Source organism: Amphiura filiformis, chromosome 1 (genome assembly GCF_039555335.1).
Source record: "Amphiura filiformis chromosome 1, Afil_fr2py, whole genome shotgun sequence".
NCBI lineage: Eukaryota > Metazoa > Echinodermata > Ophiuroidea > Amphilepidida > Amphiuridae > Amphiura > Amphiura filiformis.
Genome location: NC_092628.1, coordinates 48550667 through 48569013, shown reverse-complemented (window position 1 = coordinate 48569013; position 18347 = coordinate 48550667). Strand labels below are relative to the sequence as shown.

The following is an 18347-nucleotide window of genomic DNA, read 5'->3' as shown; positions in this document are numbered from 1 at the left end:
TTAATATTTTTCCTCCTACACCACCACTTCCTTTTTCTAGAATTGGCGTGATCATAGACTGAGATGGAATCCCAGAGACTTTAACGATACCTGGGAAGTCAACGTACCGATATCAAAACTATGGACTCCGGAAATCGCCTTGCTCAATGGGTAAGTACATAAAGATTCTGATATAAAAGTCCAGAATCAATCAAAACCTGTGTATATAATTTCGACCTGTAAACACACTCTAAATAAAAATTACTCAATGTTAAGTACACTCATAGAAATTGTTCGTTGGCATTACTCAGTAAGTTGATGTAAGTCGTTGCGTCAACTTTCCGAGTAATGCCAACGCGTACAATTTTGAGTAACGCTGACTTGATATCATTATGTTGGTCGCACTCATTTGCACGTACTTTATTGAGTTCTTACAACTCAGAAAATAAAACTAGGTTAGCATAATTTTCTAGAGGTGTGCTATAGTATACACAATTGGGCACTGATTACAAAAATAAATATTTGAATACTGCTAATTGTGCAGAAAATGATCCAATTACGTGAATTAAGTAACAAAGTACTAAATTGGAATAACTCAAAACAATAAGTACCAGTAACTTAATATGAACGAGTTACATGTTGAGTTACAATAACTCAACTAATTGGTTCTTTGAACCTTGTTTATTTTTCTAAATTCCCTGAACTTGAATTCAGAAGTTGACATTACTTAAAAAGTTGACGCAACGACTTACATCAACTTTTTAAGTAATGCCAACTAAGTTGATTAGTTGACGGAACTTTTTGAGCTTTTTTCAGCATTTTTTAAGTTCGGATAACTAAAATGAATTTTGTTTGGGCAACTTTTACACTATTTTTGAGTTGTCCAAACTTTTGACAAGGCGAACAAGTCATTTCTATGAGTGTATTAAAAAATGAGACCAGCTCAACAAATTGAGTCTATAACTACTCAACGTTGGATAAACTGTACTCGACTCAGTATTGGGTAAATTTTTACTAATTTTTTGCTGTTCTATTTTTAACTTATATCGAGTAATCTGTTTTATATGAGTGTAGCATTCACGAATCATCAAGTAAATGTGTTGAGGCTAAACAATGCACGAAGCGTCTAGATGGCCAATGGCGTAACTAGATTCGTAATCGAGAGGGTAGAGGGGAGGAATCTACCACAAGGGGGGGTGGGCAAAGGAGGGAAGAAATACCGATCCTCCATTGGGGCATGTACAAACGGTTAACTCATTTGCGAGGGGGCAATGGACCCAAGGGGGTCCGCCCCTGGTTACAGGGGCGGTTAATGGCACTGGTATAAACCTCACCACGACTGATCTTGAAAACAAAAATGAAACCTCCTCCTGCGAAACCCTATGGTTATCATCCGGCATACTAAATAAACTTAAGATTAAATAGACTTAAGCTAAACGTAGATTCGTCCTTTGCGCTCATTTGAGAGATACAAATTGTACCCACCTGCTTACAAGGGGTTAAGACTAACCATCAAATTCGACAAAGGGGGATGACCCACCATAGGTTGCCACAGTAAAATCCACGATTTTCATTCTGCATTTAGACATGATTATGGACTTTAAACATGGTAGTAAAGTTGAATACTGTAATCCGGCAAATTCGACTTTTCCTATACTTTTGTATAATTTGTAGAATTTCCCAATTTTGTGAGGGCGTGCTCATATTATGATGTCATAGTGACACTACGTGTGTTAATGATTGTACCAATTTTGGTATTGCTGGATACATATAATAGTATGAGGCTATATATACAACAAATACAATAATACAATACAACCAAGCATTTATATAGCGCCCTCCATGGACCACAGCGCTTTCCAAAAAAGAACACATATAATAATAATAAAACAATAATCAATGGCATTTTACATAATAAACATACCATTTCCAGACAAGCAAAGAATTAAACGAACAAATGAGTTTTTAAATTGGTTTTGAAGATGCCCAATGTTTTGGCCTGCCTGATGTTGATTGGAAGAGAATTCCATAGACGAGGACCTGCGGTTTGAAACGCTTTGTCACCGGTGAGAGTCCTGGTTTTCGGGACAATGAGAAGTGTTCTGTCAAGTGATGAACGAGTGGCGTACTTTGGTTTGCGAAATGTGATAAGTTCTTGCAGGTATTCCGGAGCTTGCGAGTTGACACACTTGTATGTAATTACCAAAAGCTTGAATTCGATACGCATACGGATCGGTAGCCAATGAAGATAAAGTCTCGCGGCTCTATTTTGTAGGAGTTGTAGACGAGTTAGGTCATATTCAGTGGCTTTAAACTGTAAGGCGTTACCATAGTCTATGCGAGAAAACACAAGAGCTTGAACAGCCAGTTTGCATGTGTTCAGATCTTAATAAAAATTCCTTTAAAAAAGGAATGTGGCGCCCAATGTGAACTTGGACGTGATATGGTGAATTCCATGGTGTAGATTTGGTATTATAATGATTTTTCTAGGGAAGAGTAGAAGATGATCAAATGCAAGAGAAATGTGTTTGATTGGGGAAGGTGTTCTGACAATCCAAATATAAACTTAGTCCACCTCAAATGACCTGTAACAATTTGTGATTGACATTACTTAATTCACCTCGGATGACTTCGATCTGACATTCAACATTTTTGCGCTTACACCAATCATATCCATAACAATTTAACTCTTACAACATTGTACAACTTCCTGTCAACTCTCTAATTTAAAACTATAAATTTCTGTCTGTTTGCCTTTTCTGTCTTGTACCATTTAGTACACTACAGTTTGTTACAATTATTAAGATAAGCAAACATTGCTGGGTAGATAACAGTATTTAGTTATTTACTTAATCCAATCATGGAGGTAGTAGCTAGTATCTAGTACTACCTCCATGCATGATCCAATCATGGCATTTAACGTCAATTTTGGTTTTCAGTGTTTTAAAATACAACAATGTAGAACATGTATAATCAATATGCCGTGTTGTTTGCATGCAGTTTGCCGCCCAATTGTGCCACCATATATTGCAACTTTGGCAATAACCGCTATACAAAGTCTGCACAAAAAGTAACTCAGCTGTTATAAATACGCCTATAGATTCAGAACTAATAAATGTTTTCACAATATTTCAACATAAAAAGAAGGATGGTTTATTTACGCGCATTTTGATACCCCATTTGTCCAATTTTGTTCAATATTGACAATACAGCAGTGTTTTGAAAGAAAAATACCCCAATTTTAAAGTTGCAGTTATTTGGATTGATTTGAAGTAAGTGCGAAGATAATGACAGGCTTACGTGTTTACAGTGCTGGCATTATAACCATTGATCGCTGTAAACTGCAACTTTTAAATTCGGGTATTTTTCTGTAAAAGCACTACTGTGTTGTTAACATTTATACGACATTTGACGAATGTGGTATCAAAATGCGTGTAAATAAATCATCCTTCTCTCTATGTTGAAATATTGTGAAAACAATTATTAGTTCTGAAGCTATAGGCGTATTTATAACAGCTGAGTTACTTTTTGTGCAGACTTTAGATTCTATGGTAATTAACAAACAAAAGCCATCAGTTTAAGAGGCCTCGTTAATTGATCTTATCACTATGGACCACAAGAGTCTCATCCCAATGGCATAGTCCAATAACCTCAATTACATAATCATAGTGCAAAATTTGACCTCAAGTTGCAGAGTATGAGTTTGTGTACCCAAATTTTCAAAGGATGACGGTACAAATGTATTAGGATTTAAGAACTGTTCCCATGATAGATGAGCATGTTGTGGATCCTAGTGTATGGTCAAATGTCACCGTCTATCGGGTTCTAAGGCACACGGTAAACTGGTTGAACGCATACAAAGGTCAGGATTTATTTGGTGTTTTTATAAATCCTAATTTTGTATTTTAAACAAAGAATATACGCTCACCATTTTATCCCGTGCATATCAGAAAACAATAATAAAATAAAATCCAAACAAATTGTGGTTTTATTTCTGAGCTGGGCATAATTTTAGCAAAACAATTGCGAAGTCAATCTAGCAAGAGTGAAATTAGAAGCTTTTCACAAATTCATGCCTATAATGTTGCGCCTCCGTAGAGGGCGCCACAAAAACGACGAATCCTGGAAAGATTGCGTAGGTGAACTGACAACTTACCTCACAACTGATGAAATCTGACTAGACATGTTTAAAAATGGATCAAAAATGACTCAAAGATTTAACTTGATACCCGAAAGATTACTTATGAATCTCGAAGACGCAGCAATGTAAAACTCAGTTTTTTCCTGGTTTAACTGCAATTTGTCTTGTGACATCCAAAATTTCATTTGCACATGTCTTGAGTCTGTTGAGAGCTCGCTCACACTCATCAGGAATTCGCGGGTCGAGTGAAACATACACCCGGGTATCGTCAGCATGAAAACTGACATTGTTCCTGCGCAAAATGTCCCCAACAGGATGAGTATACATTGTATATCACCTGTGTCCTAGAATGGATCCTTGCGGCAGGCCAAAATTCAATACATGCTCGTTGGAGAACTGTCCCGAAATATAAACACGATTTTTTTCTGTTTTTAAGATAACTAGCAAACCATTGTAAGAGCGCAACCCTTAATATGAAAACTTTGACAAAGTCTGTTGACAAATGTGCCATGATCGATTGTATCAAATGCAACCGATAAGTCGAGCATGACTGCATTCTTGTTGTCAATTACTGAGGCAATGTCATTCTTTACCTTAGGGCTGTCTCGGTAGAATGCAATGGTTTATTATCAGATTGGAACGACTCATTTAGGTTATATGGGTATGTCATCGTTGGCATTGCAAAAATGGCTCATTATAGGGCTAGGGTTACCTAAATGTTAAAAAATATTCTAGTACGTGTAGTATAAAAACAACCTTTAATTTACTACATGCCTTCGCAGTGTTCAACGTCAGAACTAAGTAACCTTTTATTTCACATCTCTTTTCACTTCTACATTAGGTTCAGCACAGAGAAGCTCATCGAAGAACCGCGAGCATCCACAACCTCCGACGGGTTTGTCAGCCTTGTGGTTCCGATGAGAGTCACAGCAAACTGCCCGCTCGACTTCACCGCCTTCCCTTACGATGTTCAGAAATGTAACTTGACCTTTGGCACATGGGCTTACCACGCACATGACATCATTCTTGGACCTAGTCAAGATGAAGGGGCTACTCTTGATCGATACCATGAAAATCCAAAATGGAAGCTTATGAACACAACAGCGTATTTTCACTACAAGAACTACAAAGGAGCGCCGTTCTCCGAGTACACCGTTATTTTGAAGCTTAAACGACAATCAAGCCAGTACAGCATTAAACTCACTGTCCCTTGTGTGGTCACGTCCCTATTTGTGCTGATATCTTTCTTATTACCTTCCGCAGCTGGTGAGAAGATCGTCCTGAACGCCGTATTGCTCCTTTGCCTTATTATTCTCATGCTGTATGTCAATATGGCTTTGCCAGGTGACGCAGAGACAATGCTTGGTTGTTTCCTAAGCTTTGATATTTTCTTGGTTTTCTTTGGTGCTCTGGTGTCGGCAGCTGTTTACAACATACATTATGGATTTAAGACTGCTGGAGACGATGATGATGATAAAATAAGCGGATACTATGTAAGTATTCAGCGCATCGCGCTAGTATTATTTGTAAACAAATTTGATCAAAATAGAGGTAATTAGCCTTTCACTAAATCAAAAGAGATGGAAGAAAAATATCCATTTTAGGAATACATGATCTCCTGAAATTAAATATTTTTTTATTTAATATAACTTTTTCGTCTTGTATTATTTCAGAGAAAAGGCATTGTGATACGTGTAATCGACCTTATCTTCTTCTTAATCTTCCTCGCCGTCTTCATCGTTGGAGCTATCATCATCCTCAGATACTGGTATTGAAGCCTTCCATGCGGGAGCTTATTTATTGAAACTGAATTACTCTTCATTATAACCTTATATTGTGCGAGTCTATGCCTCGATTTGTTAAGAACATCCAGGTTGAAAATCAACAAAGGCGTTGGAAACAAGGTTGTATCTACCTGTAAAGGCTTTTGAACGGCACAGCAATTTTGGTTTCACATTCGACATAGAATGTTGCAGGTCCGCTTATATTATTTTCTGAAAGCATTTCAACCAATTATGACTGGCTGGATTTGAAGCATATCACAAGCATGACAAGGATAAACCTAAGCGGGCAATTTTTCAAGGTCATCGTTCGTTTTCACATAATATGACCTAAATGTGATCGAAAGACAACGCTTCAAACGTCTTTACGTCCCCATTCAGTAAAAGTCTTAAAAACAATGAAAACGTTAAAAGAATAGAGACCAATACAACTATATTGTCGTAGCCCATACATTAAGCTTAGCTGGCCCTATATTCTTGAAGCTCGTGGTACGACGTTCGGGTCAGGTCGTAGGAAGTTACTCTACCGCATTACCTCAACTGAAATGCTGCATATAATAAATAAATGGATCGGCAAAAACAAACAATTTTGAATGTGATGGAAGCGCATCACATTTATTCTGATGTCATCCCACCACATGGCTGCTAACGAGAACGGCGTTACCAGTTTGACTACCCTCTTACAGCTTCCCATTGTACACGTGGGTGGAGTGGGATAAGTGAGATAAAGTGTCTTGCATAAGGACACAGCACGTTGGTCTTGACGTGTTCGAGTCCACAACCTTTTGATAATGAGTTGAACGGTTTTCTCACCGTGGAAGCTTATATGATACATTTCTGGACGGCGAACTGTATACTTAATACCTACTTACTTCTTATTCTTTAAAATATCTTACAACCTAACGTTTTGACGCTCTTATGTTTTCCAATATGTATTCATTCTGTAAGCCTTCTGTAATAACACAAAATGTAATCGTATGCCACATGACGTCGCACTGATGTGAATGTCGCTATCATTGTGACGGATGGTTTATATATTTTATCATTCGTTCTTGGCACATAATCCAGCAACGGTGCTTGTATGTTTGAGCTTTGTAATTTATAGCCTTTGTAAAGGCTTGAAACCTTCATTACCGGGCTTCATTATAATAATGAAATTTTTTAATAATAATAATAAAAACAATATAATAATAAAAAACTTTTATTCTGGGCTAGTAACGTTTTTCAAACATGTCTAAGATTAGGTTCTTTTAGGAAAAGCAGAATATAAACATCACTCAAAATCCGTTTACTGAGACCCACAGCCTTTAAGTTCACAGTGATCTACATAATACGGATGATCGTGAAAAGCAGGAGGAGGACAGTGGATGCCTTCCAGATGTGGTGCTACCGGAGGATGTTGAGGGTCCCGTGGACTGATTGCAGAACTGATACTTCGAGCTATTAAACAAAGCAAGTAGGAAACTAGACTTCTTTGGTTATATTAATAGACATAAATTAAGAGAGAAGACAATATCAGAGGGGTGGTTGTAAGCCGAAGAAGAAGAGGCAGACCAGAAGGATGGATGGCAACAAATAGTGGACTGGTATGAGTATCACGGATTTTCCAGACTTGTCAAAGACCAAGACTCTCATTCAAACCACACCAGCGCTCTTGACTAGTTGACTACCGTCTACTACGACGACAGAAAGAGATTTGTGTAAAATGTCTGAAGGTATGAACGTTGTAGTTCTCCCGTATACGGTATTTATGGTATTCGGGGGTCATGAGAATTTTGAGACCAAAAATAGGGGGTTATAATTTTTTTAGATCAAAATTAGGGGGGATTATAGAATTATTAAGGGCTGGTGACACCAAATTTTCGCGCGCGCATTAAGGGCCGGTGACCCCAAATTTCGCGCGCTGCTCGCGCATTCTGTTGACTTACGATCAAAATGTGCACACAATCTTTATTTATATGATTCACGCGATACAATTATAAAAAAACCCTTCTGGTTTACGTTTTTGCGTGCTTTGCCCCTTAGTTCCGGCGACGAATAATTTGTCGTCAGTCTGTGTAGCCGGAAGAGGGGGGAGGGGGAGGGGGTCATAAAAATTTTCAACCTGAGATGGTGGGGGAGGTGTCATAAAAATGTATTACGCGATGTGGGGAGGGTAATAATAAATTTACTCAGGTCTCCGACATATTCATGATCCGAAGAAAATGACAGCCCGGGCAAATATTGAGCATTGACGGCAATCATAGCGTGAACAGGTGGTGAATGGAATCTCTTGCAATTCTTGGCACAGCCTAAACACGCACGAGTCTCATCGGTATTTGGGTATTATGTTTCATAAAAATGAGGGGTCCCTTGGTGAAAAAAAAACCCGAAGTGGGGTGAGTGTCGTACTTGATGGTGGACAGGGGGTAAGCAGGTTTCCTCAACAACTCAAAGAAAAAAGACAAGAAACATTCTTTGTTCTTAGTACTATTTAAATACGCATATATAGAACACATTGATTTGAGTATAAATAGTGTAAAATTGAAAATTTGAAACCAATGTGTATCGATTTTTATTGTAAATAGTAATAAACTATAATATATTAACCTTTCGGCCGCTACGCGCGGAGATATCCCAGTAAAATTGAGCCGAACTATTGCTCACTGGGCAAATTGCTTTTGTTTGCCCCACTGTACGCCACTGGTTGAGTATTGCCACTACAGGGTTTCACTATAAGAACTGTATCTATAATCGTCGGAAATATTTTGGGTATTTTAACCCATAAACCAAACGTAACTAAATAACTGATGTGGTATCAGCTATCACATACTTTGACAATTAACAGCTCCGTTTTTGAAATAAAAGAATTTTACGAAACTACCTCATTTTCAGCCCGTTCCACGGAGTCAAATATCTGTAAGTGACAATATAGAGGTCTCATGCGCTGGTGATGCGCACTCCGAATCCATATAATCGATTGATATTTGAATCCGTGGAAAAGTATGACGATGAGGGAGTTTCTTCAATAGAATTCTTATATTTCACGAACGGTGTGGTCAATTGTCATGTTTAGTTGTAGCATTAAAGTACCAACACAATTAAGTTTCCACCGATATATTTCTTTCATGGACTCTATGTATGTGCCACAGGAGTAAAAGGTCCATCCATGGTAATGCAACACAAAGCCAGAGTGTAACCAGATGACGGCGTTGCTGTTTTTACTACTATTAGTGATAAACTATAAAATGTTGATGTTTCAGATAGCTTAGGGGAGGGTATTATTTGAAGCAGCTCATCATCCTGAACATTTTGACACCTTTAAAAATCGGTTGAAAAATGAGTTAGTGCCGGCAAAAACGACATACAGGAGGGAGGGGGGGGTTATTGTGACCTTAAGTTTCTACTTTTAGGGAATCATGTCATATTAAAGATTATATATTGTATATTTTCGTATTTTCATTTATGCATTTTGTGTCGAAAGAAAATTGTCGGTGTTTTTGAAATTTGCGTTTTAGAGTGCAATCAGTATTTGAGGGCGCTTTGTCATTTAATGACACTTTTTGTGCATTGTTTTCATAATTGATCATACTCGTGATAATCATCAGTTACAGACATCTTGAAATTTAAGCCTTTTATCACATTTGCTGTGACTGGAGCGCTCATTTTTAATATAGGGGAAATAACGTTGATCCACAAGCCTCAGCGCACTTTCCAGGAAAACCATATTCGAATATTCGAGGTCACGAACTTTTGTATTTCATGTAATTCAATGAAAGCGGCCGTTCAAATATTTAAATCTGTACTGCGCAAAAGCAGAATAAACTAGAAAGTTCAAACTTGAGGAGATTCTGTTAATTATAAATAGCTTTCATTTGATCATAAAAATCGAAATTTTTATAGGGGTGTATAATTTCATGCGTAACAGCTTTTAGGCTGAACAGTGTCCTCACATCCTAAAATCATTAAAACCATCAAACAATATAATAGAAACTTGAGATAATATTAAAAATAGTGTGAAAGGGGTAGGGGGTCTCGCATCATTGGCATGTTGGCCCGCATCATCTCATTTTTCAACCAAATTCTTAAAAGGTATTAAAATTCTCAGGATAATGAGCGGCTTAAAATGTGGCCCTCCCTGCTTTCTGCAACATCACCCCTTTTCAGGCTATATAGCCGATACCTACTATGTACTACTATAACTATTGCAGAACTTTACAGAAAGCAATGATACTTAATGTTTATTATATTATAGTTGATAGTAATATCGAACATAAGCGGAGGCTTTCTTCAAAACTATTTCAGCATTATTAATATAATGTGTAAGCTATGTAAAATCAATATTATCAATTTGTAATCAATTTCTGTGTGAAGTGAAGTTTTAGCCAATACCTTGATAAGATCGAGAATTGTCACTTTCAGATATAACTTGTCTTCTATTATCCCTGTAATTAAACTGTTGAAATAAAGAAACTTATAACTTCTGTCGTGTATCTTTCGAGTATCAGGTAATAAGAGGGCACGGTGGCTCAGTGGTTACGGCCTTGGACTCATAATCTGAGAGCTTGCTTGACGTGCATGGGTTCGAGTCCCCGTCCCGCCACCGCGTTGCGCCCTTGGGCAAGGCGCTTTATCTCGCTTGCCTCACCCCACCCAGGTGCAATGGGAAGCTGTTAGGGGTAGTCACAGTCGTTGTACTGATGAACCCTGCGCCATTTGTATGCAGCAAACGTGGTTCCGACATATTCTAATAACGGCGGAATAAATGTAAAGCGCTTTGAGGCTGTTTACGGCATAAAGCGCTACCCAGCAAACACAAAAACGTTTTTAAAACGTTTTAAATAAGTTATATTTTGGATTTTGGTTTTGGTAAAAACGTTTTAATAACATTAAAATGTCGGGTTATATAAAGGTCATGAAATCGTTTTAAAACGTTTTCTATGAAAACACACTACAACAATATTTTAAATATATATATATTTTGTCAACACTTAAATAACATTATGTTAAAATGTTTGCATCCAGCAAACACAGCAATGTTCTTTAAATGTTTTTTACAAAACGTTTTAATAACATTTAAATGTCGGGTTATATAAAGGTCGTGAAAACATTTTAAAAACGTTATTGTAAATATTTTGGGAAAACATTTTTTGCAAAATATTTTTCCACGCCAAAAGAAAATTGTGTTTATAATGAGTTGTTCCAAGTTTTCAAAAATGTTTTTGGAATGTTATTAAAACGTTTTTATACCCTTTATATAACCCGACATTTAAATGTTTTCTGTAAAACATTTGTGTTTGCTGTGCAGTAAATTACCAACAAATGTTATTCAATGTTATGAAAACGTTTTATACCATTAATGTACCCTTTATATAACCCGACATTTTAACGTTTTCTGACAACCTTTTATAACCTTTTGCGAATGATGTCGAAAACGTTTTGTGTTTGCTGGGTATATAAATGTCTACATTTTTTTTTAAAAGTACACTGGCTCATTCAACAATGTTCAACTGGCTAAGGAACAGAAGCAGAGTAGCAATCCTGTAATATGGTGGTTGCATGAAAGAGATATATTGCATCAACAACATGCAATGTTCAAATCCTGGATGGTCAGTGAAATTTTTTCACTGGCTGTCATTTATGTATGTGTTGACTTGTGTTAAAAACCTTTCTCATATGCAATGTTGTTGTTGTTGAAAGTTTTTCGGATGTTTCATGTTCATGTCAGAGTGCATACCGCTTCAGTGGTGGATTTCAGCTGTTAGCAAATCAGCAGTTGCTATTACTGTGTTCCCTCGTTATATTGGCGTTTGGACCCACTGTTCTTTAAAGCCACCCACAGGACAAAACCAGATGGCATTGGGCTATTTATAACAGTACGAGTACAGGTAATCTTTAAGGGGGTACTACACCCCTGCCAAATTTTGTGCCTATTTTTGCATTTTTCTCAAAATTTATAGCGCATTGGTGGCAAGTAAGATATGTATATTATAGGGGCAAGGACTAAAACTACTGCACTGGACATTTTATTTCAGCACAGACGACAGTTGTGGAGTTACAGTCAAAAATGAGGGAAACCAATATTTGATCAATAAATCAATAACTACTTGCCTTGAGTTGCTGAATTTTCAATGCAGTAGTTGCAGTCCTTGCCCCTAATATCTTACTTGTCACCTATGCGCTATAATTTTTGAGAAAAATGCAAAAAACCTTACGGCTATTTTGAAGTGGCTTGTTTATTCAAGCCAACAAATGGATAAACGACTTAATATGTTTCTGTTTGGCGTTATCTCTTAATTCATTTATTGCTCGACGTTTCATTTTATGCTTCCTCGGGAATTACTAACTGATATTTAATAAAGTTGCGCTTATGAAAACACTTGTTAAGTAAGGAGTAAACTCTACCTGATTCATCCAAGCGATAAAATTCATACATCATCCACGGCTCTGCACTTCTTATATCTCCTTGATAAGAGTTCGAAGCCCTGTCATCAACAGAGGGCAGTAATCTCGCGGTAAAGAATGTCCCATGTCAGATCAGGAAAGTTGAGATTGATGAACCGCGCTAATGAGCTGGTCAGTAACCATAGAAAAAAACCTATTTCCGGCCAAATATATACGAGTAACTTTCACAACTTTCTAGATACAGTTACTAGAAGGTCGTGTGATGAAATCCAACCATTTAAATATTTATTGGGGTGTGTCGGGAGATGGTGTCAAATAATTGTCGATAGAAAATATGCTTTCCATGGCTCTACATGTTGGTGCTCATAATGTAGTGGATTTAAGGAGACTGAATTTGAGTTTTGTGGGGGGTAACATTTCTGAATTTCTGAACATTGTTATGATATTATCAAATTTAATGAAGTTTGAGGTGATATGTACTAAACCTAAACACCAATATTCATCAGAACTGAAATGCATTTGTAATGTACCAGTTTGGAATGAGGGAGGAGCTTTTGAAAATATGGTTCTTACAAGTGGTACGTACTCAGAAAGTTTGAATGGCCCCCTGGGACCAAGTTAAAATGTTATAAACTAACTGTACACAAATATACAGCGTAAGTTCATTGGACAATCAGGAAAAGTTGTTTTTGTACCGTAAGTTTATAACATTTGACTCCAGGACATTCAAACTTTTAAGAGTTAGTACCACTGCTTTAAGTGCCAATTATGTTAAGATCCTCACATTTAAAAAATGGTACATTGCAAGTGCATTCAGCTCTAACAAATGTCTATTGCTGACAAAGTTTAGGCCCTCAAACACTACATTAGGAAACGAAAAAGCTTCGGTTAATAAAATACTATGCTGAGCCACCAGCCTGGGTGGCTCACGCTCCAGTAATTTCAGATGATTGAGCTCAGTAATACATCAAAGAATGTCCAATTCATGAAAACAAATAGATAATCAGCTTATCGGATTAAAAGCTTAGAGGGGTGGTCTTGCTGCTCAGCGAGTGTTTGTAATTATCAGAAGGTTTTCTCCAAATTCATTCTCTAATGAATACATTTGATAATAACAGAACAATGTTGCATAAAGTCCGACATTGTGCCCCCCCCCACAGATGTAAATGTAAACTTAAGAAAAGCACATGTTCTATCAAACAATTATTTTACATAATCTCCCGATACACACCAATTATATTTTGCAGACACTTTCCAGACTAGTCTTGGCACTTTGTGAAGAAAATTTCATACTTAATGTCAAGTCCGTATCTTGCCAAGTTGACATCTTGTCGACATGGTGAGATAATTATGTCGATATGTTAAGGTTACACTAAGAAACGTATAAAAACGTATAAAAGACGTATACAGTTGTTCTCTAAAACAGAGTTTTCTCAGTAACCAGATATCGCAGCGAGTGAAATGTTGGTGCATTGGATGTAGCTTAACATTTTCGTTGTGTGTTAATACAAATTTTTAGAATAAATTTGAAAATCTTTCGTTTAAAGCCTTTTCTCGCACCATGTTCACAAGATCAAAAACGCGTTCCATGACATTTTTTTCAAATGTGCGCCCCGTATAAAACCACGCCGAGTGATTGTTTTCTTCTTTTTTGTATTGTACTACACATCGATCAAAGAAATAATGTTGCCATGGGGAAGAATACAGTACCGATTAAATCTTAAAAGCCCGTTTTTAGGGAACATTTTCGAGAATCTTGCTTGAGAAAACACTGCTTTTTTACATTATCGATATCTTGATTGTGGAACGTTAATTTTGATATCTAATTACCAACATTATTTCTCGACTGTCTGTCGATTACTCTACCACTTGATTTTCATTCCTAATTGAAGCTACTTTTGCAAAAAAACGAGTTTTTTCGTCATTGATGCGTCCGACTTTGCGGAGGAATGCGCTTGTTTATCATAACAACCTGCATGCACTATTGATCATGCAGTCAGTTTGAGACCATAAGTTTTCATAAGCTGTCTCTGTGGCGCAATCGACTAGCGCGCTTGACTGATAATCTCCTCAACTATATGTAATTGTTTTGAGCTGGTGAACTAGTACGGGTTCGAGTCCATGTGTGGTCCAATTCTATTTTTTTTCCTATTTTTTCTTATTTTTCTCGTTTTCTGTCTTCTTTCTTGTTCGTTTATTTCTTTCTGACTGCAGTGATTGATTGTTTTTACCGGTTTTTTTTTTATTATTGTATAATTCATTAACAGGCCGACTAGTCTAAAAAGGCGCGGCCTATATAAGCCTATGAATATGTTTTACAAATTAGATATTGGTTGTTAGTTTATTATTATTGTTGTTGTAGTTATTGTTGTATATATTGCATAATCAGCCTACAGGCATATTACTAGTCTATAGCGGCATTGATTTATTTCACGACAGATATCATCTAAGGATAATATTTAAAAAAATGAAAATTTATAAAATACCATAGAAAAATGGCAGAAACCAGCTTCCCCCCACCCCGGCAGCCCCTATCATGGTTGCCCCCTCCCGCCCTATCACTGCAACATAGGATGACTCACGTGCCACGGTTTCATACGTTCGTGGTCATTTTGCATGTAGATGGATACACCAAGTACGCTTGAGTTCATTTTGTTCTGCATGGCTGTTTCTATTATTAACTGTGCCCCTCTGGAATCAAGCCCTGAAAATCCATTGTATTTAACCTTAAGATAATTGTGTCGTCATCGTGAGATACATTATCTTGCCAAGTCTACTACGGAGCTACGGGGCTTTCTTTATCTCATCTTGTCAACATTTACCCCCAAAATGTTGTCGTATTATCAATATTATGTCGACTGCCTTATCTGGGGTTTAGACTGCGTTAAGGTTAAGGCATCTTAGCCCCAGGTAAGGATCGTAAACCCCGGATAAGGCCGTCTAAACCAGAGAAAAGATTGACGATATAGGACAAATTCTGCATTTTAGTGGTGGTTATTTTTAAATTAAATTTTGGCGGCCATCTTGGAATTTTAAGGTCCTGTGCTGTTCGAGATTATTCATATGGATTTCTAGACCCTGTAAACATGGGTATAGACATCAGAATCACACTTCTAGGACTTTCTGCACCCGAGATATAGCCAAATTAATTTTCACTGGCGGCCATTTTGAAATTTTGGCAGCCATCTTGAAATGATAGGTCCTAGGCTGTTGTAAATGGCTCTATTGGATTCATTGACCCTAAAAACGTGGGTATAGACATCAGGATCGTGCTGCTGGGTGCTTCTCTGACCAAGTTATGGCGATTTTAAGGGATTTTGGCGGCCATTTTGAAAAACGCCCTCTAGCGGGAGTTCCCCACACTTTTCGATGGGTCAGACAGACCCCTCTCATTTTATACAGCGTCCTCAAATCTATAGAAAAACACCTTCAAAACTTCTTGTAGAAGACCCGAGAACGGGACTTCCATTCTGTACCCTACTATTATACTCTTTCTTAAAAGAAAGCACGTCGTGCATAGTACGGAAACAGTTTCAGAACTTGAAACTGTCACCGAAATTGCCACTGTCTTCTCAAATATCACCTTCACCGTAACAACACGTGTTGACCATACATGGGATAATGATAGCATGATAGTAAAGAAGGTAAAGACGGATAGCAAAGAAGATGAAGACGGACGAGATTCTGATATCATTCGATTGGTTATCGGTTACACTTTCATCTTCTTTACTATATTTACAATCTTTAGCAATACAACGGATTAGTTTTGATAACATTCTTGTCTCGACCAAACCTTCGAACCTACTTTAACTAATTCTTGATCAGTATTGCTGTAGCTGACTTTAGCGTTAGTATTATCAGCAGGCCTTCATTCTGTGGTCAGATAATATTGGGAAATTGGCCTCTAGGTCGAGGTATGTGTGCCCTGATTACATTAATTGATATGATATCCAATCTAACAGTCATAATGTTATTAATTGATATATACGTTTCATTGGCTAAACCGTTATTGCATTTAAAAAGACGTACCAGTAGTAGAGCTGTGAAGTTCATAAGTCATGAAGTACCGCATACGGTTTATCGCTGTTGGTATGGTTACCATTTGGCATTTACGTGTACATCCGGTCAAAGCAACAACCAGCTAGTACATGCTGGGCACTACTTCCAATTTGGCTTGGAATTCTCATTTCTTTTCTGCTTTATTGGATCCCGTTCGTCATGCTTCTCATAATCAACACCAAGGCATATTTTATCATCAGAGCATGGCGCACGAAAAATGCTGCTCTAAAGTCTCTTGGTTTGAGTTGTCCAAATCTCCAATCAAACACCAGCCCGAATCAGACCTCTGTTGCAGATTTGACTGAATTAGCCACGTGTAGCATGAACGACCGACCACTTGGGCTTGCTGTAAATTTAGAGGAGACTGGGAGTCACTCTGGAGAGACTGAAACTCAACCTGCACCAGCACCGTTAACATTATTGGATTCTCGTGGAATCGTGGACACCATTGCAACATCAATACAACAAAAATTACAAAATGCAAGAGAGAATGAGCCTGAGAGACGAGCTGCGCGTACGCTGACGCTGCTAGTGATGGTGATGCTGATAACATTGTATCTTTACGAGGTATGTTTTTATGGGTAAATGTCTCATTTAAGACAGAAACGAACCCTTACCCCTACCCCTACCCCTAACCCTAACCGTAACGCCTAACCATAACCCTAACCCCTGACCCTAATTAGCATATCGAGATTTTCTGTCTTAACTACCTTTTTATGGATAGCATTTGATTTCTTTCGTTGACCTGTTTTGTATCTGTTTGCTTGGTTATTATTCCCTATTCGTCAGTTATTTAAGAATTTGCCATTTAACAGTAATGTTATTTCAAATTTATATCGGAAGTAATGAGGTGTAATTTAATGTACTGTATAATGTAAATGTAATGTAATTTAATGTACTGTATAAGGTAATGTAATATAATGCAATGTAATGTAATGTAATGTAATGTAATGTAATGTAATGTAATGTAATGTAATGTAATGTAAAATGTAATGTAATGTAATGTAATGTAATGTAATGTAATGTAATGCAATGCAATGCAATGCAATGCAATGCAATGTAATGTAATGTAATGTAATGTAATGTAATGTAATGTAATGCAATACAATGCAATGCAATGCAATGCAATGCAATGCAATGCAATGTAATGCAATGTAATGTATGTAACGTGATGAAAACTAATAAAAGCGCACAAATCCGCACTATGGCGACGGAAAAGGAAAAAAACAGTCCTACTAGCGGATACTCTTTACGTTAGGTCGGTTGGTCTCCAGTCGGCGGTCTGTCGTTTTTTTTAATATACGATGTAGGTCTCACGAGGTATCGTGTAATAATATGATGAGACCTATATTGTAAATAATGAATAATATAATTGAATATAAGAAATTATATTATTACTTTGATCATTATGTTGGTTACGAATTGTCAAATAAAAACATTAAAGTCCCAGCAAACACAAAACGTGATACAGAAAAAAAACGCAGATTCGTTCGAACAAAGCCACGCAGGCGCGCAACTCTGCGTCGTGATGCCTCTCTCACCGTAAAGGGTCGTAAAGTGCAATAGATTTTCAGTTGATTTTCTAAATTCTAAATGTGTTTACTTGGGATATTATTCTTACAGATACGTATTTTAGGCAAAGCATTATGATTTGATGGCAAAATAATGTCATGAAACTAAATTTTGGTCAAACTCTCAGTTACACCATTTTGACATGGCAGCTGGGTTCCAAAAAATACTCAGCTCAAATGAGTGCGTAAATCTCTTGGAACCGCACGCGTAGTGGCGTGCGTTTAGCCAACACGGCGTTAGCGTAATTCGGGTATTCGAGATGAATTTCACGTACTGTCGTGCCAAAACATGACAAAACTCTCACACTGTCAAACATTGTCAAAGGGGCAATATTTCAGTTGCAATGCGAGTTGCATTACAAAATGAGTGTGGGAAGCTCCAAGTTTTGCATGGTATCATTCATCACCAATATATTCAAAACACATTGGCTT

The 18347-nt window shown here is 37.3% G+C and overlaps 1 protein-coding gene across 1 annotated transcript; it reads left to right on the top strand.

Annotated features, from left to right (window-relative positions):
* The first annotated feature begins 44 nt into the window (after positions 1 to 44).
* On the top strand, positions 45 to 6274 carry LOC140148175 (neuronal acetylcholine receptor subunit alpha-9-like). Its single transcript, XM_072170039.1, has 3 exons — positions 45 to 150; positions 4962 to 5613; positions 5794 to 6274. The coding sequence occupies exons 2-3, from the start codon at positions 5038 to 5040 to the stop codon at positions 5893 to 5895; spliced, it is 678 nt and encodes a 225-aa protein (XP_072026140.1). The 5' UTR covers positions 45 to 150; positions 4962 to 5037; the 3' UTR covers positions 5896 to 6274.
* The last annotated feature ends 12073 nt before the right edge of the window (positions 6275 to 18347 follow it).